The 21,953-nt window shown below is 37.4% G+C and overlaps 1 protein-coding gene across 10 annotated transcripts in view; it reads left to right on the forward strand.

Moving 5' to 3' along the window:
- ARMC2 (armadillo repeat containing 2) overlaps window positions 1-21,953 on the forward strand; it is a 73,072-nt gene that overhangs the window by 733 nt on the left and 50,386 nt on the right. For 6 of the 10 annotated variants that reach the window (XM_027895610.1, XM_027895534.1, XM_027895560.1 and 3 more), the window contains exons 2-8: window positions 362-414; window positions 2,875-2,991; window positions 3,820-4,051; window positions 5,293-5,365; window positions 7,179-7,347; window positions 8,413-8,623; window positions 19,518-19,588. In XM_027895610.1, coding sequence (XP_027751411.1) covers window positions 2,886-2,991; window positions 3,820-4,051; window positions 5,293-5,365; window positions 7,179-7,347; window positions 8,413-8,623; window positions 19,518-19,588 — 862 coding nt within the window. In that variant the 5' untranslated portion in view covers window positions 362-414; window positions 2,875-2,885. Of the gene's footprint in view, window positions 1-361; window positions 415-2,874; window positions 2,992-3,803; window positions 4,052-5,292; window positions 5,366-7,178; window positions 7,348-8,412; window positions 8,624-19,517; window positions 19,589-21,953 lie in introns of those variants that run through there. The other 4 variants (XM_027895574.1, XM_027895582.1, XM_027895601.1 and 1 more) reach the window with 3 other exon arrangements.

Raw genomic sequence — 21,953 nt, forward strand, 5'->3', positions numbered from 1 at the left:
CATTGTGGGTTCGATCTCCGTATGGGCCATTCGATCCCCTGTGGGACATTCTCTTGAGAGCTGGACTCGGTGATCCTTGTGGGTCCCTTCCAATTGAGAATAGTATGTGAAAGTTGGGCGGGAGGCGTTGGAAAAGCGGACGGAGAGGGAGAAGCCCCGTGCCGTTTCCTGGCAGCTGGCAGTGCCCCGTTCCCAGGAGAGGCTTGTTTGCAGGTTTGGGCTGGATCAGCTTTTACTCCACAGGTGCTACTTATTTGGGGAGTTCCTCTTGGACATGTCTCGTGGCTGTACTGGAAACCTCGCTCTGCTGAGGGTTGCAGACTTCATCCTGCTTAACTTTGTTTTTGTTTCTTTTCGGTAGTGATTTCTCTGCTTCAGAATTTCACCAAGCTGAAAGTGTATCAGTTGTGATTGGTAAGTTGCTGGTGTTTAAATTGCTGGTGTTTAAAATCATGTCTAGTAATAGCTATTATTTGCGTATTCTTACTAAACCTAAATGCTTGTGTGCTAACTATTCTGGAGATTTCCTAGGGCAGACAGAACATGGATTCAGGTGTCAGCAGAGTCTTCACCACTTGAGTACGGGGCTTCTCCTCAGTGTACTTTGTGTTTGCAAGGATACCCACTCTGCATCCTATCAATTGAACGAGGCTGGTTTTGAGTTGGGAGAGAGGATGGCAGAGCCAGTATGGCACCTGATGTAGTCAGCTGCCCTTCTCTCATCTTGATTGATTTAAGTGCTGTGAGGGTACAGCTGTCTTGATTCTGGGCATCGCTAGGACTAATTCGGGGTTCTCTGATCCTACACCATTATCTGCTGCTTTCAGATCTTCCTGTACAGCAAAGACCAGACCTCTAGAGTAAACAACTGGGGGAAAAAGACAAGAGCCCAAGTATGACTTTCCAGACACTGCTGTGATAATCTGCTTTCCAGTGGAGAGTCAGAGGAGAGATCTGCACCTGTGCAAGTTAAAGGCTACTTGGGAAGTGGTGGCAGCAGTGGAGGTCAAGATCTGTTTGCGCCAGTTGTGGGGTCCCCATTGACACTCCAGCACTCCCTCTTGTCTGTCTCTTGCTGGGATTGGGGAGCAAAATAGGTACGCTACTGGATTTTCAGAGAGAAGCACTAATAATTGGAATTATTTCTTTGCAGCTAAGATACTTTATTTTTAAAAGTGCACAGAGCTCACAGAAAAAAATAGAAATCCTTACAAATAAATACAGAACCAGGCAGAACTAGTCTTATATAAAGCAAGGGTAAAAGCAGATTGTGTGCTGGGCAGCTAGTGCAGTCATTTCTCTTCCACTCTTGTGCTTCCTCTTTATCCTATACATCCACCTTCTGCTTGTTGCATGCTGTTGCAACTTATTTTAAATGAGTCTTTGGTGCTGCAGTTGAATGATTCAGGTACCTTATGATCATCAAAGCCAAGAAAGCTTCTGGTGTGTTTATCACCAGGAGGCTTATCATCAGAAAGCTTGTTGGTACCGTACCACCACCCCAAATCTGAGCATGTACAGCTCTGCCTTATGCAGGTTGACATGCTCCTTAGGCCAGTGCCGAGTGCTGGGTTCTGCTAACTGGTGTCCCTCTGGGACACCTCCTCCCTTGCTGCCCTCTGCCAGCCTCCCTGCTCCTGCTGCAGGGAAAGGCTGTGCTCTCCCTCTCCTCTGAATCAGCAGTGCAGCAGTGAGCTCGGTCAAGCATTCAAATGAAGTCAAGTTCCCCCTGTGATGGTAACCGTCTGAGTGTTGTTTTATAATGGATTGGAAGGGTGGCTAACTGCTAAAATAATAGGACTTCACTAATTAAGCTTTTAGTAGAAAAGTTCCTTTGCCAGTTTAAAAGAAACAGGTAAGATGTGAAAGCATCAAGAGAAAGTTATTATAATGAAAGTGTGGTCTCAACCATGGCAAATAGATGTACCTGTGTGATAGAAAATTTGCAGTTTCCAGTAGAAGTAACAAAACCTTGTGGATCAATTCCAGCTTCTGGTTCTGTGGTCCTGTTATTCTATTGGAGATAACTCCTGTTCCACAGAAACACATCATATCTTTCAGGTTGCTTCTTAGTTTAACTGTGAAGAACATATACATAAATCCCATAAAATACACATTTCAGTGTCAGAGGACAGAACCCATTTTAAGAACTAAAGAAAACTGTGTCCTTCAGAGATCGAACGTAATAGATTAGATTACGTGAGAGGATTTATTTAAAAATTTAGCAAGGTGAACCGAAATACATAGATCAGAAAATAAGAAATGTGAATTAATGTGAATTAATTCACATTTCTGATTTGTATTCACAGCAGTTGTTTCCATGTATGCTGGATAATAACAGTATCAGACATATGGCTTACACAGAAGACCTTCCACCCAAGGTCAAAATCTTGACTCCCAGTAGCTGGGAAAATAGGGAATGATAAGCTACCTTCCCTTTCTAGTGAGGTCTTTACTGGATAACTTCTTCAAACATGCTGATGCAGTGGAATTCCTTACTTTTTTTGAATCACATTGTAATAGAGGGGAGAGTAGGGAGCATAGAGAACCAAATTCAGTCACAGTGAGGATATGTAATATATTAATGGTAATCAGAAATCTTGAAAAAACTGACAGTCTCAGGTTTCTAATCTGTTCCTGTTTTTTTTTTTAATTACCCGTCATTTAGTGAAAGAGGTTGGTGCACTTCTCCTTAATATCCAATTTTATGTTGGGTAGTTCTTCTTAAAGGGTTTGGGTATGTATCAGTGAAAGACACTGTGCCAGAATGTAGAGGCTGTCGAAGAAGAAGCAGTTGGAAAAGTAAAAATGCAAACCAAGAAGAATTGAAATGAGAAATTAAAGAAATAAGATTTTTGTTACTCCGTAGTTTAGAAATAACCAAGATGATGGTGTCTGATCTACTGTCAGTTCATTGTCATAAACTATGTGAGAGAATAGAAGTTACCAGATGGTCTGAGTCACAGTGCAGAAACATGTTTTTCTTTTTAGGTAAGTTTGAAAAGCAGAAGAGGAATTTTGGATGGTTTAAGACTCAGGATAAGTTTGCTGTAAAATGACAAGGATGATATCTACAGAGAACTGCACCGTAATAAGTGATTGGGTTTGTGGGGCTTGAGAGATTTTGGAGCAAATCTTTCGCTGGCCACTGCATTTGCCAGAAGATGCAGCAGGACAGAACAATGATTGGAAGTTTGAGTTGACAGCTTATGTTACATAAGTGTTACCCTTCTTTGCATGTGCTTGAGGGTGGGTTGAGGAATAATTTCTTTCAGAGGAAGAAAATTGATTGCTTGTTCTTCTTTGTCTCTGCTTATCAATTGCTGATAACTGTGCTTCAGTTACTGATAATAATGTCTCGTTGACGTATTAGGAAGCTGCCCTTGGTAAGGTTGGGTTTTTCCTAAGCTGGAAAAAAACTTGTCTCTTTACAGCATATTATTGAATTCCTGTTTTGACTGTAATGTCTCCTCAGTAATCAAGTGTCAAGAAACAGATTTTCTATGGTACTGGGAAGGATCACGTTTGGCCCATGAAACACAGTGGTGTATTTTAGCTCCCTGTAAAAAACTAAGGGTCCTCCATGTCAGATGCTTTCTGCTCTTCAGTATTTTCCTACAGAACTGGGGAACAGAGAGGGAAATGCAGTATCAATGAGCCTTATTCTGCACTAGTTCAGCACTGCGTAGGATTTAGTTATGATGTCCTTTTTAACCACATTGTGGTAGCATAACCAGTGATGAATTAATAGTTTGTGGCTTAAATGAGCATAAGACTTTGTGCTTTTCACGTGTATTATCCAGTTTTCTTCCTGTGCATTACTTTGCAGAGGAATGCAAGCTTCAAAGACTGAAAATACAAAAAAGGCAGAACCATTCTACTGGCTTTCAGTGGCAAAGCAGAAGACCAGTTCTGAGATTATAAATGAAGCCAGAAATGTTCTGCGAGCTGTAGGAACTCAAAGACCATTTACACCTACAGATGGTCAAAGGAGGCTTTTTGGATCTGGATTCTCGCGAGGTCCTCAAAGTAGACCCGCTTCAGTTTTTAGGTACTGTGGCTTTAAGATTTTTTCAAATATCCATTAGCAGCAAGAGATTTGATTCTGTAATTATGTTTCCGGTGATTATTTTCCCCGTGTTAATCTGTATTCCTAATCACATCCTTTGCCATCTTCTAATGATCCTTACTGTTGGTGTTAATCTATATGTCCAGGAAGTTCCTGTGGATTAGAGCTACCAGAGGCAGTCATTACACTAGTTTTCTCTGTGGAGAATAATATGAGAAAATGATCTGTTATTTACCTTTTTCTAAAATTCAAAGTTGAATGCTTTTAATTGAGATAGTTTCCATCTTTTTTTCCAAGGACATGTGAAAGCTTGCTTGTTTCCACATAACCTGTATGCTAGATCTTTTTTTCAGAGCATTCTCAGATCTTTTAAATGTAAAAATGTAAGTCTTGAAGTTTGAAGTGCTCATTTTCAACCAGAATTTATGCTACTTCAAAATTATTTCTGTGTGGAGTTTTGTTATGCACTAAAATTCACAGAGCTCAATAGATCTGTCTAGAGAAAGAAATTATATAGTGAGCTATTTTCAACCACTTTGCCAAAAATTTTTTAGCTCTCCTTATGTACCAGTTCAGTAGTGACTGCAGGGAGGAGATATGAGCTGTATTTGTAGTGTCAGGTGCCAGGCATGCCAGAAAGAATGCTGAAATGTGTTTGACCATATAAGCTAGTCAGTGTCCATGCTGTTTTCATGGCAGCATGACTTCAGGAACTCAATTTATACAATATTCCTTAGTGCATAGGGTTGTGCCCTTAGAGAAGGCAAGAGCCTGGTAATCTGGTAATGAGGTCCCTCTGGCTGACATCCACACTTGTTCTCTCTGTGCTGCTTCTTGGTGTGGGAAGGAGCATGTTCATGCCTGCACAAGCCTGGATTTTCTGCCCTGCAATGTTCAGCAGCTTGTGTGAAGTAGCTTGGGCGGTTGGGTTTGTGTATGAACTTAGGCTTGCATTAGAGAGTTGTTATGGATGTATAAAATAAACTGTATCATGGCAGGTGTGCAGGTGATCTTGTAATTCTTCTTCCTTATTGTGCTGGATTCCCAGATATCAAAGCTGAATAGCATTCAGGGAAGAAGAGGGATAGTGTGAAGTAGTCTGTCACTCTTTCTTCCTTCTTTTCCCCATATTCATTGGCAAAGGGATGAAATGTAAAATTAAAAGAACTGATCACAAAACACTGGGTCTGCTTTATTCATATCATGTTTCATTTCTTTGTTAGTCTTCATGCATCCAGTTTTGATTTGGCTGAATCAAGACCAGTGTCTGGTGTTCGTCTTAGTCCACTGGATCATGTGAGTACTCTGGAAATAACTCACACAGTACTGACATAAATATGTGTCTCGGTAGTGTTAGGAGAAGGTATGATTTAAAGATGTTGAGGGGAAATGGAGGCCTGTTGCAATTTTAGTCTGAGACTTATAAAGTCAGTTTTGTCATTTTTTCCCCAAAAGAAACCTGAAAATAATTTAAACTGTTTAAATACTGCTGTGTTGCATTATAATTCTAAGTGACATTAACAAGAATCAGAAGACAGATACTTGAGTCAGCTTTCTTGTGTAAGTTTACTAAAATAGAAAATGTTCATGAGCATCAACATGAGCCAACAACATGCCTTTGCCATTGAGAAGGAGGCTGACGGTATCTGTGGCTGCATTAGGAGGAGTGTTGCCAGCAGGTTGAGGGAAATGATCCTTCTCCTCTATTCAATACTGGTAAGGCCACACCTGGGGCGCTGTACTCAGCTTTAAGCTCCCTTGTGTAAGGAGGACATAGAGCTAGTGGAGAGAGTCTGATGGAGGGTTGCAGAGGTGATGAAGGGACAGACATGGGAACATTCAGGCTGGAGAAGACCAGAGAGGATATTATCCTGAAGGGCAGGTGGTAAGAGAGTGGGGTCAGAGATTCTTTTCCATAACACGACCAGAGGCGGTGGGCACAAACTGCGACTTCAGGAAACATTTTTCTGGCTGCGAGGTTGTCGAAGCCCTGGCACAGGTTACCCAGAGGACCTTCCAAAGCTTCTTGGGCATGGTCCTGAGTTTAGGTGGCCCAGACTCGGATCACAGGGATTGGACATCCAGAGATCCCTTCCAATCTCATCTATTCTCTGTCTTTGTGATCAGTAATTTGAAAGTAACTATGTGGTTGTGCTTTCAGCTTTACTTACGCTTCCATAAAATGTAATGATTGTAGTTTATTTCTAAACAGAGGTGCTTGGGGAACACCTTTTCACCCTTTGGGAAAATTGCAAATTGTTTTTAGTTCACAAATGTATCTGTTCTTTTAAATTAATTTTTTTTATATTTGATCTTTAAATACAAGTTTAAGTCATGATCATTTGTTTACTACCTGAGAGAACGGAGATGATAAATCAGTAAAGTATGCTTGCTGTATACATTGCTTCTTCAAGGCAGTAATGTAAATATAGCATTCTTTTGGAAATTAAGGGGAAAAAAATCCAAGAAATCCAAGTAATTTTGATAGGGGAATATATTTATATGAATCCCGTTGAAAAATTCTGACCATAGTTCTATTTGGATTAAATACGTCTACAGTTGTATTTAAGTATTGGTGTTAAATTTTCATTTATTTCGTGTGTGAGAGTGGAAAAAAATAGAGAAAACTATTGACCAATGCAAACCCTGCCTTTTTTGTTTTACCAATAGATATAAGACTATGGGGATATATATAATATATATATATATATAAGACTATGGAGCTCTACATTTGTTAGCACAACTCTTTGACACATTTTCTTTGATAAACAAGCATGTTGCAGATGTAATTAAATGAGCCTTTACAAGGAACAAATAATTCTATGTTTTTCTACTGCAGCTAGTTTTTGTTCTCTGCACCCTGAGTGTAAGCTTTTAATGGCTTTCTGTGGTGATAATGGTATAGACATCTGGTTGTTTGGTGGAGTGATATCATTAGATTCTGGAGATGAAAATTTCTTAATGAGCAAACCTATGTAATATCTGTACTATTCTGAACTCAGCCCTTTGCTATAAATCCTGTGGGTTTCTATTTTTTTTAAATTTTTGCTTGTATGAAAATGAAATTATCTGTGCTTTTATTTAAAAATCTTCTTTATCTTTGTCACAGAAACCAATACTAATCACTTCTGCAAAAGATGAAGATTCTTCTTTTTTCCTTCCAAAACCTGCTGCTGAGGCTGCAGAGGTTAGAAAAGTCAGCAGTGCTCAGGCATGCTTATGTAGAACAACTTCTCTGGGAAATTTATTTTCTGCTAAAGTGTTTCTTCCGGATCAGAGTAAGAATGTTTTGATATGTATTATTATTTGCTAGAAAAATAACTGCATGATGGGTTTTAATGTTTTAATTACATGAATTATTATATTAAAGGTCCTTTCAGTGTAAATTTTGAAAATATTAAAACAGGTTTAAGGCAGTTTTGAAACTGTGGTTTGCAAAACTGGTGCTGGCCTTTGCCTCTGAAAGTGGGTTGAAAGCTACTCAGGTGCCTCTTTTTCCTATAGGTTTACAAGTAGTGGAATTTTACTGAAAGTTTTTTTCAATGAGTAAAATTAACATTAAATGGTGACACGTTTAAGGAGATAATGAGATGCCATTCATCTAAGGAGATTCCCTGGTGGATTATTGAGCATAAAAGAAGAAATAAAAAAAAATGATATGTCTTGACAGGCCTCCAACTACATCATATTTGTTATTAAGAGTTTTTTTAGTGGAGTTTTAATAAAGGTCGCTAAATGTGGCATTTAGAAGTAATTTTCTTGCAGATGAGAGAGGCATCTTGGCTTCCTGCATGTTAGCTCATAATGAAATGTACTGGGACTCTGTCTTTAATGAAGGCTCATTTGTAATAATATGTAGTTTAATCCATTAGCCTTCATTAGTAGTTGAAGAAGTTGAGAACCTAATGTAGTTATAGCCTGAGTTGGTCTCTTCTCCCCTTTGGGGATCGTGCAAATGTTTATGTGTTTTTTGTGGAGATTCTTACCATGTGTACATACCAAGGTACTAGATTAACTGTTATCTTCTTGAGTTCCTTCATAATATTCAGATCCTGAAATACAGTCACTGTTTTTCACAAGGTGCAATCCACTTATCTGTAAAAAGGAAATAAAAAAGGATGAAGTATTTAAATGTTAAAACCCCAAACTGAAAGACTTTAAGAAATGCTGCTCTTAAGAAGACATTGATTACTTTACTCTTAATAAGCTTTCTTACCTTTTAAATTGATGCAAGCAAATTTTGATAATGTAACACGACAAACAGTAATTAATTTTGAGCTCTGTTGCGTGTGCGTATTGTGTAAGGACCCTCCTACAAAATGTATTCTTTTTGACTATTTCAGACAAAGAGAAGCTAGATTCTGAGGAACCAGCTATGATGATGAATAATCTTGGCAGAAGTAAGAATAACTACTTAGCAGAGCAAAGGTTGTACACACCAGTTAATGATAAAAGTAGGCAATTAACTTGTAATGAGCATATCAGCAGATTGGAGAGCGAAGACTTCATGGAAGGGACGTCAGGAAAATTTTCACTTCAGCTGAGGGGAGAAAGGTCAGTATTGGTCAAGTATGGTAATACGTATCTTCCACACAACCCTCTTCCTAAATACTCAATTATGCAAGTATCAAAATGTTCAAAACTGATGGAATTTGAAGGTAACACTATATAATCTTTAAAATGAAAATACATTTAGATTATTACAAAAATTTACCTTTTTTTCTCTTAGAAAATTTCTGCACTCAAAAGACTAACTTTAAAAAAAATGTTGGTAGAAATTTGATATGAAACAACTTCTATTTCGTTTGATTATTAACATTTCAAAACTAAGTCTTCTAATCATTGCATGTGGAATATTCAAGTGTAAGTTCAGTGTGCTTACTTTTACAGTTCAGTCCTCTTTTAAGATGCTATACATTTTTCCCTTAGCTCAGCAAATGAGTAGAGCCCTTTTCAGTTCTTGTACTGGGGAAATACGTGATCAAACACCAAAAACAGATTCATTGGCAGTAGGGGCAGAATTTTTTCTGACTTAGAGTTTTTAGTTATTTTTTTCTTTTTTTTTTTTAGATGACTGAACAGGTGTAAGAAATTAATGAGATTTATGTTCATGCAGTCTATTTCTACTGAACCTACATTGTTATATCCTTTCTTTAATTCACAATTAAGTAATTTGTTTTTCTTTTGATTCCAACTTGAATTCTTGGTGAGGGAGAAATAGTCCCCTGGCACTCTGCTCAGTAGGTGTATCATTTGCTGCTTTAGTAGTTGGATGAACAACCATTTTGTGCTAATAACCTTGTCAGATCTGTCAATCTCAACAACAAAGAACGAAACCCACTTTATTTTCAAGAACACATCCTTATAAACACTCGTTCACTCTTACAAATAAATATTTGCCAGTAGATATCTGCTTTCTAGCATGTCTGTATGTTCAGGAAAAAGCTACTTTCTTGGATATTCTTAAACATCTTTCATATTAAAGATTATATTCTTAATTATATGAAATGAAAGACCTTTAATTTACTAACTGGATGATAGCACTAAATAACATTGTCCATTGAGGCTGTTATGGCAAATGATACACAGCAGAGCTATCATAGCACACTGTTCTATATTAAACTGTAAGCAGAATTTTAGAAAAAGAATCTGAAAGACTGAAGACTTTTGTTAGCAAAGAAAAAACTTCAGGAGTATGGAGGGAGGGAGAATGAGAAAATAAGCCTAGCGATGAAATATGTAGGTGAAAGAAAGGAAAGTACCAAGAAGAGTGCTTCAGTGCAAAATAATTTTCTCCCATTAAAATCAGTGATCCAATAACTTCTCAGATAAAGACTGTATGGATTATCGTAGTACATAAATTACTATAGTTTGAGTTTTATTTAGTAAAGGTGTGGTGGGAAATACTTTAGTGTTGCAGTTGAAATGGGTAGTTCCTTTTGTGGAATGTGCATCCTGCTGTTTTCAGTCCTGCTTTCAGTTTGCGTTGCTGTTTCAGTTGATGGTATCCAAGTGTCTCTAATAAGAAAGAGGTTAGTTGATACTTTTATTAATTGGAAAGAGTGAACTTCCTTCTGAGTCATAATTTTAAAACTTGCAGGTATAATTGAACAGTTAACCCATTAGACATGCTGTTAGTCTGTTCATTAGTCTGTTCAAAATTATGTTTCTCTTTATAAGCTTGAGAGCTCTGCAAGTTTTTGATTTTTGGGTTTTTGTTACTGGTGCTTTTTGCAATCATGAATCTCATGCATCACTTAAATTAGATCTCAAATGACTGGCCTTAGAATAATACAAAAAATTTGTTTTCCAATATTGTTCTGACTAGTTTTCTCCAAAATAGAACAGTGATATAATATTCCTCCATCATTCTGTGTTGCATGCAAGATCTGTGTTTTTGAATGGTCCATTTTTACCTCTCCTGTGGATTGTGCAGGCTTTCTGTGTACTTAAATGAGAGATGGTTTTTGCAAATGCTCTGCCTAAGCAATGGTGCCTGACACCATTTAGGTGCTCTTACAGCTTGGAGTACCAGACATACCTGCAAAGCTGCAATGTGCTCAAAAATAATACAAAATGCTTTCCCTTCAGCAGAGGACAAAAGATCCCTCATCTATATCAGCCTAAGCAGTTCATACTGTCATATGATGGAAAGGCTGTAGATAATCTCAGGTGCTCTTATACATTCTAACTCATTGCTAAGATTTAAACCAATGAACACATTGGTCCAGTATTTGAGTATCATACTACACCAGTCAGGCAGACCTTGATCTGTGTCCTTGTCTGAGTTCAGAGATGTCATTCTTCATCTGAAAGGGCAGTTGCACGTTACCACAAACATAACACAAATATAGTTTATTGAGTTTGGTCTTCATAGTAGTTGTATATAAAAGGCTGCAGAACCATAGAGGGCTCATTTCAGTTTTGGCATTCTGTCTCAGTAGAACCTGCTTAGAGGTACTAGATGATTGCTAGGATTAGATTGCATCTGGTTCTGCGTCGTAAATACTTAAGGCATCTTGTATGAAGTTTCAAGATATTTTCTATTTAAAGTACATTGTATTTGGGAGTAATAGGATGAAGGCTTAAAGGAATGTGAAATCTTTTATTACCTAGAGTCCTGACATTCTCAATATGAAGCAGTTGTGTCAGCCTCCATTCTGTATCCCAGTGATTTAAAATCCTTGCTGGAATTAAGCAAGAGGATTGTAGAAATAGTACACTTCTTATAGGAGAAGGTGTGCGAGACTCCTTACTCCCCTTTCCCCACAGTTCCTATATATGTACCAAAATAGCTTTTCTAATAAAGCTGGTTTCCTGGTAATGATGAAACAGTAGAGCATGCCAAAATAGCGTGGCAGATCCCTGCCATTAATGCTATCACATTTATTTCAAAGAGAACAGAAGGGAAGTATTTTATTCCAGCAAGAGACTTGCTCATTTTCCATCTCATGTTCTTTCGTTGTCCCAAGGACTGAAGAAAAGAATGAGCAGTGCTAATGAAATCACTACTGTTTCATAGAGGTGCTGGGGGGGGGAAAAAGCAAAAAGGACTTTTTAAAGCAAAAAGTTATTTGTCATTTTGTTTGCAATTCTGTTTTGCAAATAACCATCTAGTTGTAATAGAATAGGTATATTAATTGAAGCAGATTGAATATATTGACATGTTGCCTCAGGAAAGCAAGGAACAATTTCTGACAATCACAAAGAGACTAAGTTTTGTTTACATCTTCTTCCAGCCTCTGTGCCTTGCCATCTATTGTGATTGCTATAGAAATGAAACTTCTAAAATGTTTTCTGCATTCATATATTTTAACAGAAGTGTCAACAGTGATGGCAGATTTGCTGATGAAGAGCAACAGTTTCCCTGGTGAGAAAAGATGTTTGGTTTTTTCCTACTCCAATTTCTCAGAACTCTGAAGGCTTATAATGTCATTCCAGGACTCCTTAGAAACATAGATACCTTCAGTAAGGAAAAGTTTCGTGGCAAAGAGTTCACTCCCGAGTGACCCGTTCTACGCTTCTTTTAATAAGTGATTTCTGTAAATAGCTACAAAAGGTTTAGCAGTTGCTGTAAAGAAGATACACTGTACCCTGTTTTCTCTCACCATTGCTCTCCTTATAAATACCTATTTGGCAGTATCCTTGACATGTATTCATCAACAGCTTCCATGACACTACCTTCTCTTTCTTGTGCTTTTTAGAGTTTTGGAATATTTCAATAGAAAATGATAGAAGCAGTGAATCATAGATTCATAGAATAGGGTGGGCTGGAGGGAACCACTGGAAATTACTTCTGTTTGATTGCTTAAACTACCTTCACATCTGTGCCCAAAATATACATTAATTTTCTCTTCGAAGAAAGGGATTCCTACAGAGAAGAGAATTTCTTTCCTAAAGGGAACACCCATTCTTTTCTGCTCTGGATGATTTTTTGAAATTAATGACATGGTGTGGATATGAGTTTGTTGTGTGATTTAGCTGATTCTCCAGACTTTTTTATCAGGATTTGTCTTTTTCTTCTATGTATTGACAAATTTCTGGATTTCTCATAAAGACAGGGAAACAGGAAGGTAATCTACTTCTGACTAATCTTTCTCTATTTCTGCTTCAGTTCCACTTGCTGTTTGGACCACTAATTTAAGAAACAACTGAATGTTGGGAAAGACCTCAAAAGATTATCTGGTGCAATCTTTTGTGGAAAAGAGCCTACATGAGATTACCTAGCACCCTGTTCATGCACGCCATGAAAACCTCCGCCACACTTGGACTTCTGGGGCCAGTTCTGGGCTCCCTAGTGTGATAGAGATATGAAACAGCTGGAGAGAATCCAGCTACTAAGATATGAAGGGAATCCTTTGTATGAAGAAGGGCTGAGAGAGCTGGGACTGTTTAGCTGGAGAAGAGAAGGCTCATCAGAGGTCTTATCAATGTATATGATATCTGAAGGGAGGGTGCGTTGTGGCACTGTCACTGACTGTGTGAGAAGAGCTCGCTTTTCTCCTCCATGGCAAGCACTCAGAACTGGGAAATGTATTTACCCACAACTGACTGTTCTTTTTAAAGCTTTATTGGTTGTATATACTTTCACAACCTCCTTGCAGCTTTTCCTTTGTAGTCCATATAGAATTCGTAAATCTTCGGTTGAATGGAAAGTACCTGACTGTTTAAGTAGCCAAATGATCCTTGTCAATAGAAGACATGCCATCCTGGATACCTCCAGCAACAAAAATAAACCCAGATTACAGCGTAGATGCAGTCACACTCTGAATATACATGTGAGTAACATATCAAAGAACAGTCTTTCTAAATGGCATGTCTGTTTAAGGATTATCCGCAGTCAGGGGGACTGAACTCTGATCTAGTCTGAAAGAACACCTTTGTGCCTAGTAGTCCTTTTCATACATCTGTCTTGCCTAAATAGGCCGCCAGGATCTGCTTAGCATTTCTATAAATCTGTTCCTCTTAACACTTAGTAAAATGTCTTGATTTTTGGGTGTAGATGCATCATGTCTGGCATTCCAATGCACACAACGTATGTTTGTAAAATCAGATGTTCAGTGCTTGTATTTATGTATAAACAGTCTGCATCTTTTACTTACTGCCTTACTGCCTAGTGCCTAGAATTTTTTCAGAGCTTTATGAAAAGTTATAAATTGCTATATAGACTTTTGCAGACCTGAAAACATTGATATATCAAGGATCCCAAATAAATTTATAAAAATTTGAGTCACATATTTGGATTTTAAATAAACTAGAAGAAGAAAGTTTTGGGGGGCTGAAGGGAGTGGAATGAAGGAAAATACATTGGGGACAAATTGAGTGACTTTGGAGGGAAAATGGAAGAAAAGAGAAAGGAGGATGGGGAATGCATCAGGGTGAAAAACATGAAGGCAGAAACTGAAGGAGAACTGTAGGCAAGGCACCCCAACAGCACCCTCAGTTTGCTGCAGGCATCTGAGAACCTTTTTGGTCACTGTCAGAGGATGCTGAGCAAAGTGGACTTTCAGCATGACCTATTATGACTTCTGTATAGTTTCATTACATAAATGGCTAGTGTACTTTTAGATTAAGTAGGACTGGGTTTGTTTACCTTACTAAAATAATACAAATAAATAAAAGAGCTCTAAGGATAAACAATGAAACTATCTGCAGCCTAAATTTCCTTACGAGGAAGGAACTTAGAAGATAAGAATTGTGGTTCCACAGGTATAGAAAAGGTTCTGCTGATATAGATGGTTAGAAATTGTGCGCTCATAATTAGTTTTCTGACTGAATAAAAAGGGCATCAAAGAAACAAATTGAGAGGCAATGAACTCAAGTACCTTAGAAATTTATTTAAAATAAACAGAATCCCACCCCCCCAACTAAATATTACTTTACTTTAGAACATGCTACTTAGCAGTGAGGCCAATGTTTTATCGAGAGCGCGTGGGTGATCCTTCATGTGATCGCAGCACAGACTAAGGCTTCTTAGCAGGAAGGAGATTCTGAAGAGGTTTTTCTGTGAGTGTCTATACTTACCAGTTACATGTCTTCTTCTGATACACTGTAAAGTTGAAGACAAGCTTTTGGACTAATTAAAGCATGATCTGTTTCATATTTTTATTAACTATATGTAAATATGGGTTCTGTAAATGTCGATGCTCTTGTAGTTTATGCAGGTGATGCCTTCAGAAGGCAATGTGCTGTATGTCTTTCCAAGTATCTTCCAAGGTACCTTTTCTGGTTAAAATGTTGCTAATGATTAGATTTCCAACTGTTTGGTAAGTGTTGCGTGGACCTGAGTGAAAGAAAATGGTGTTTTGTTAGTCAGTTGTCAGAAAGTCCTCAGATATTATGCCTTCTTTTTCTGTCAATGGAAACCAGTTTCGTGGATCTAATATATTCAACCACCCCCTGCCCCAAAGAAGTTGCCTTAAGCAGTCGTAGAACATTTGCCAACAAATTACACTCACAAAGCTAAGGGTGCTCTGCAGAATCATGTTATATTCTGGATCACAAAGCTGGCAATCCATTGTCTTTTCCTTGTTTAAAAATGGAAAAGAAATCTGTTTCCAGACACCACATAATGTCTCCTCTGTGTCTTTTTCAGAGCACTTACTCAGGGCGTGATGCACAGTGTGCATGTTAGTAGCTCTTTGCCTTTTTAAGAGTTTGTTGAGATTCCAGTTTACATGAAATACTCCTGGTTCCCATCTCTGCTTCAAGAGAGAGTCCACAGATTCAGTTTACATGGGTGCAAAAGAAGACCCTCATAATCTCTGGACAAGCGAAGTTGTGTGAGGCCTTGGCACTTGCAGAAGCAGATAATGTGGGGCTTATGACCTTTTCCATCCCTGCTGTCCTTGTCTTTTGTTCATTCCCTGTTATTCCTGCTCTTCGCTCTGAAAACAAACACGTATATTCTTCATCCTGTATTGCACTATCTCAGTTACTGTGTTTCTCTGCTCTTCTCCCACTTCCATGTTATCTAACTTTGCCTCCCAAAGCTGTAAGGATATGTAAGGTGTTACAGGAATCTTACCATGAGGAGAGAGGGTAGTGTGGAGAGGGAATGCCTTTCTGAAGTTGGACAATTCAGAAAGATTATCATGTTCTCTGTTCTAGTTAAGCTTTGCTACCTCATTAACCACAGGTGTTTGATAGAGACAACTATGCAGAGAAGCATTAATCTGTTAGTATTAGGCCATGTGTCTCTCTTAGATGGTAACTAAATAATCGGGGGCACCAGGGATATATCTGTAGTAATAATTGATAAAAAATTAAACAAAGGAGTTAGTCACTGGCTTAGTGGTCAACTGCTGTGTCATGGGTTATATTAATACAGTTAAAATATTTTTAATTCCCTCCCTCCCACACACAAAGTACTATCTGGGAATGTCCCTACCTCTGCTTGTCTGTGCCCTGTGCCCAGGCATTTGTCAAGGAAAGTACCACCTTTCTGGGGCCAAAACTGTAGCAGGGACAAAGCTAAGGGTCTAAATCTGAGGAACAGTGTGACCCAAAATGCAGACCCATTACCAGATTGTTCTACAAGTAAAGAGGTAGCCAGATTCTCAGATGTGTAAGGCTCAGTATGAGGAAGGAGCCCAAAACACTATTCCTCCATTGGAATCTTACATTCACATTTGTGATTCGAACCTTTGTTGCGTGCAGCTTCTTCGGAGATTACTAGTTCAGTTCTTTGCCTCTGGGATGTAGTTCGTGGAAATGTAGTTTTCCCTGGAATCCTGTTGAAGGTGAGAGTTTGCATTAACAAGAGGCTCATGGCAAGAACAAACAAGTAAATGTCTAAACACACAGTAAATGCTGCTTTCATTTAATTATCCATTCTTTCACCAGGGAAAAATACTGAACATGTATTGGGGCTGGCTGAGATGGAGTCATTTTTCCCTGGAGCAGCCCTCATCGTGCTGTGCTTTGCACTGATAGCTAGAAGGTGTTGAAAACACACCAGCATTTTGGCTACAGCTGAGCAGTGCTCCACCAGCGTAGTGCTGTCTCTCCACATTCACCCCTCACCAGTAGGCACCACCACTAGGGGTGAGCAAGACCTTTGCAGGGGACATAACCAGGACAGCTGGCCCAAACTGACCAAAAGGATATTCTTACGTTGTGTGATGTCTGCTCAGCAATAAAAGCTAAGAGAAGGGAGGAGTGCGGGCACCCATGCTTATGAGGTTTGTCCTCCAGAGCAACCACTACATGTTCTCAAGCCCTTCTTCCTTGGAAATGACTGGACATTGCATGCTGGTGGGAAGTTGAGAATAAATCTGTTTTCTTTCCTTTTGCTTTATTAAACTGCTTTTATCTTGACTTAGAAGTTTTTCTCCATCTTGTTTTCTCCCTTGGTCCTACTGAGGAGGGGAGTAGTAGAGCACTGTGATTGGGCACCTGGCATCTGTCCAAGGTCACCACACTACTGCAGTGCTGGCTCACTTGCCTCTTGGAATTCCTCACGCTCTGTGGACATTCAAGAAAGCAGTGTTCTTCATAGAAGAAACTATGATTTCTTTTACATGAGAAGGATAGAGATGATCCAGTTGCCAAGTTCCTTTTCTTCTGTAAATCATCAGAGCCTCTGTCAGTTAATGTCTTGATGAGCCCCTTATCAGATGATCAGATTTCTGCCAATTGACTTTGTTTCCTAGGCAACCACTCTGAAGCCAGTTCCCTTCAATAGTAGGCAACTTAGTTTTTAGAATAGGTTGATTACATTTTAACTGCATTGTTCTTAACAAGATGCTTAAGTTTCAGTAAAAAAATTTAAAGATATGTAAAGATAATGAAGCGAAAGTCTCTGTAACTAAAATGAAGGCAGAATGGTGAAGATATATAAAGTGATTTTATAATCTCTCACAAAATTTGTAAATTGTTCATACTGCCTGAAGATAAGCCTACCCACCAGTCGTTATCATTTATATACGTATTCAGTGTATTCTTTTTTCTAAAAATAATGACAATACCAGTAATTTACAAGGATGTTTCCCAAAAGCACAGAATACCAGCAGTAAAGCTGTCTGCTTTCCTACTCATTTAAGTCTCTAAACTGGTTGATATTGGCTTTTAAGAAACAACAGGTTCCAACCAAACTTTTTTTTTTTTTGTGCAGTTGTCATCTACATCTCGCATATATGGTGTTTCTATCTAGTAAGTTACTACATCCTTTGCTTCGGTGTCTTTTTCTATTAATCTACTTTTCCTTCCAACAAAACTCATAGGATTGTCTTTGTTGTGGTTTCTTGGATTCACTGTGGGGGTTACGTTTTCAGGGGAGAAGCACAAATGGGATATAGTTACAAAACTCTTCTTCTGAGGAAAGCAAACTCAAACATCCATATTCATACGGGCATGTGGTATCATCATGCTGAATTTGTTCTCCTGCTTACCCAGTGACCTTTCAAGTTATAGTCTTGATTTCAGGGGTGGCTGAAACTTGTAGAAACATTTCTGAAACTTCTTAAATTTATAGGACAAGGTATTCACATAAATGGAATCAAATTTTAGTTTCTCTCAAGGCACTGAACTGTATTTAATGTGTGCTGTAAAACTCATCTTTCTTAGAGGTGTCAGACAATTTTAGAGTAGAAATGCAAGCTCTTGTCTTTTTTAAAAATTATTATTATTTTTTAAAGCATTGCCTCCTCAGAGGAGTAGAAGTTGCTGTATATGAGCTGAAATAATTTCAAGATAGTTTGTGTAAGCATTTTGGTTTTGGAGCACTTAAATCCACGTGCTGTAAAAAGCAAGCATTATTCACTGTTTGCCATAATGAAGCAACTGTTCCTCTGTAATGTGATTGCTTGGGAATTTTTGACTGATCACAGTGAGCTAGCCAGTCCCTTTTGTAGGGAACTGATCTTGCAAGAGCTTTGTCTTTTATTCTGTCTCCATCTGTTGATAGGATGACTTACATCTTCTGTCTGGACTGACAGACAGGATTTAGGCGCCAATCCAGCAAACTGCTTAAACAACAGTTTAGCTTTAAACCTTGTAGTAACTAAATTAACTGGTTAAAAAAAAAATCAAAATCACATTGCTAACACACTACTGTCATCTTTAGAAGGAAATTCAGGAGATTAGGTTGTATTGGGACATGAACTTTAAATGGAATAAGAATGGTTAAATTACAGATACATTAAGAATAGAAAACACTAATTAAGACCTTTGTCTTTAGTACGGAATTTAAAAGAGGAAAGACTCCAGTTTAACAGCAGAGAATCTACATCTTCTATATTGCTTTTAGATCAGTGCTGCTCAAGTGTGTAAATAGGCAAACAGAATAAATAGACTTATTACAGGTGTGTGTAGTAGTTTCCTCTGGCCAAAGAAAGACTGACAATAAAATCAGCAGGAATTACAGCATTACTTACTATTGTTTTACAAAGAAATGGCAACGTACCTGTTTCTTGTACTAACAGAACTAGTGACCGCTATGCAGTTAGCAATAATTTACTGGCAGACTTGGAAATTCTAATATATTCTTTAAAGGTTACTAAACCTTTTAATTAAATAATTTATTTTTAAAATGTTTATTCTGTCAGAAAAATAATCCTGTCCTTGTGAATGGATGAAGTTACAGTTTTAAACTATTTGATTTTATATTCAGTTAGTGAAACTGATGATAAAATAAAAACTGACTCTTCCTGAATTTAGTTTGGTTCATCTTTCAGTTTTATTGTACGAATGGAAATGCTTTAGGTTTTGTGTTCCATAATGGTGACCTCTTGTGGTGTGAATATGTCAGTATTTCTGAAGGAGCTTTCTGTAATTGGTACTGGGGGAAGTTGTATTTATATGTCACTTTTAATGAGCAGTAGTAAAATAGTAAAATAACAAAATCTTTTCCAATTAGTTATTAATATGCTGAGTGTATGTGAAGAAACCAGCATTTTGAGAATTGCATTATGGTAATAATTTTATGTGTCCATACTGTATCTTTTAGTAACCAGATGAGAGAGCTTGGCATAAATTCATCATGGCCAAGGAGTTCAGGCTGGAAGAGAAGAGTAACAGGTACTTTGTAAGGCATTTCAATCTCCATTCAAAAGATTTGAAGTCAAATATCAATAATCTAATTTTTGTGATTTGAAGATCTCTTTCTTTATTATTCACTGAACAATATTTTTAGTTTTTTAGATATATTGGGGGTTTTATTGATGTTAGTAAAGAGAAAAAATTCAAGAGATCTTAATTCTAAAAATCTGTTGATATTTTTCTCTCTTGCTTTTCCCATATGTAGGCTTAAGAATTTGCCAATCCATTAACATCTTGTTTGCCCATCACTTTTTGTAATCTGTTGTAGTTGCACAGAAACTGATAAAGTTATGCCAGGCTATATTATCTGAAGAAACAGATTCTGAATTGCCATGTAGGGATGCATTTTGCTTACTTAACGTACCAGATTTTAAATAATATTTCCTCGTAGCTGGCACGTTTGACACATCGTAAGTGTGAGAGTCTGGTATGGAAATCTGAAGTTTCTACTGCAATGTCATTATTCTTTATTACTATTTTTCTAGAACTGAGAAGTTGTGTTACTCTGGATCATTCTGGCAAAGGCTGTGTAGTGCTCTGCTCTCATTTCCTTCAGAGAGGCTGAGAGTATTTACCATGTCATGGGAGTTAGTATTCTTAAAAGCCTTTTAATTTATTTGTGCTATTTTATTTGTGTTATTAAAAAAAAATCGTGTGTGTTATTAGGATTGTTTCTTTTTATATCTACTTTTCTTAACATTATGTAGTTTCCTTAGTCTGTGTATGCTTCATCATTAATCCCAGAATAAACAGTGGGATAGCAGTAGGAATCCTCCATAATTTCTTCTCTGTAGTGGGGTCCTAGGTGGAGTGTTCATTTAAAGATTATTTCTATATTCTAATATGATTTATGTTTATACTTTTACATTTTAGTGAGGAGATATAGACTGTTTTAATATTGATCTATTCGTAGCCACTCAGTATTCAGTGAAAAGGCTAAACATTTTAAGTCAGGCAGCACGCAGCTTTTGAAAGCTCAGTGTTGCTAAGGCTCTTGTATTTACATGCTAAAAACAGCAACCAATAAATGTAGACTGATTAGTGATTTTTTTTTTTGACCAGAATGCAAAGCAGCAGTTGAGACCTATGAAAAACTGAGACAACCAACTCCAACTTGCTGCATTCTTTTGCTTGAGTATTTTTCCTGTTGAATCGTGATTCACTCAATTGGAAAGTTCAGGACAGCTTCTGCAATATTTTAAATACAGCTAGTACCCTAACTTTTCATCAGCAAAAAATCTCCCAGGACTGAGACACATACAAGTTTACAATTTATTGATGTTGCTTTTCTTTATAATCAAGTATTTTCAGTTCATTTTTATTGCTAGGATTAATATTGTTTAGTAAAAGCTGATTATCTCCTTTTTGTCCTAGTTATAAGAGATATTTGTTTTAAAAAATTATACCATTATGACTTTCATTTTCTGGTGAATATGGACAAGTGAAGCAGAGTGGTGCAGAAAAATCTTTTTGTTCTGAATGGGAAATTAAATGGCTTTGTTAATTTTTTTTTTTTAAATGAGAAGTTTGGTTCTATCTGCAAATGCATGCCTGAACTATTCTGTTTCTTGCCTGATGAAGTTAAGCATGTGTGTAGTTAAAAAATGTCTCATCTTTCAGAGAGGTAACTACAAGTCAGAAAGAAAAGAAATCATTGAGTCAATATGTGGGTTTTGTGGCAGGAAGGAACAGTGCAAACTATTGTAGAGTTCTCATTTTGCGTTTGCTATTACATTTCCCAGAGCAGAACTTTTACTTCATTGCAAATGCTGCATAGTGTTTTATTAATTAAGCTACTTATCAGTCTAAATAAGATTATCAAGTCATTTGATCTAGTATATAAAAATGGTCTGCAAAATAAGTAACAATAATATTAGCTAATAAGGTGTACTAATATGTATATATGTAAGCACCAACAATATAATAGTTATTCTAATAACAAACATACTTATCAGTGTATTACTTATGAAACAGCATTTTTGTATAATCTGTTGAAATAGATACATATGATAGATTCATTATGTAAAAAATGTAGGTAGACAATTAATACAGATCAGAAAAAGAATCTGGATTATTTTCTAAAGAGCAAGCTTTTAAATTAGGAAGTTTTTAATTGTTTCAGAGTTCCAGGTAATACTTAGTAGACAGTCATTGCTTTAAGGTCTGAGACACTGCTCTCATAATGCAAACCTCTCATTGGTGTTCTCAGGTAGTATGGTATTTTTTGTGTTTGGTGATGATTATGCTAAGAATTTACATTGTCATTTAAATGCAAGAGCTAGTAATGAACAGCAGGAGACACTTTCAGGCAAATCTATCACTTAAGAAAAAGGTATATATACTA

The sequence above is a fragment of the Empidonax traillii genome, unplaced genomic scaffold (assembly GCF_003031625.1).
Source record: "Empidonax traillii isolate 1590-97213 ecotype Southwest subspecies unplaced genomic scaffold, ASM303162v1 scaffold16:size2589160, whole genome shotgun sequence".
Lineage (NCBI taxonomy): Eukaryota > Metazoa > Chordata > Aves > Passeriformes > Tyrannidae > Empidonax > Empidonax traillii.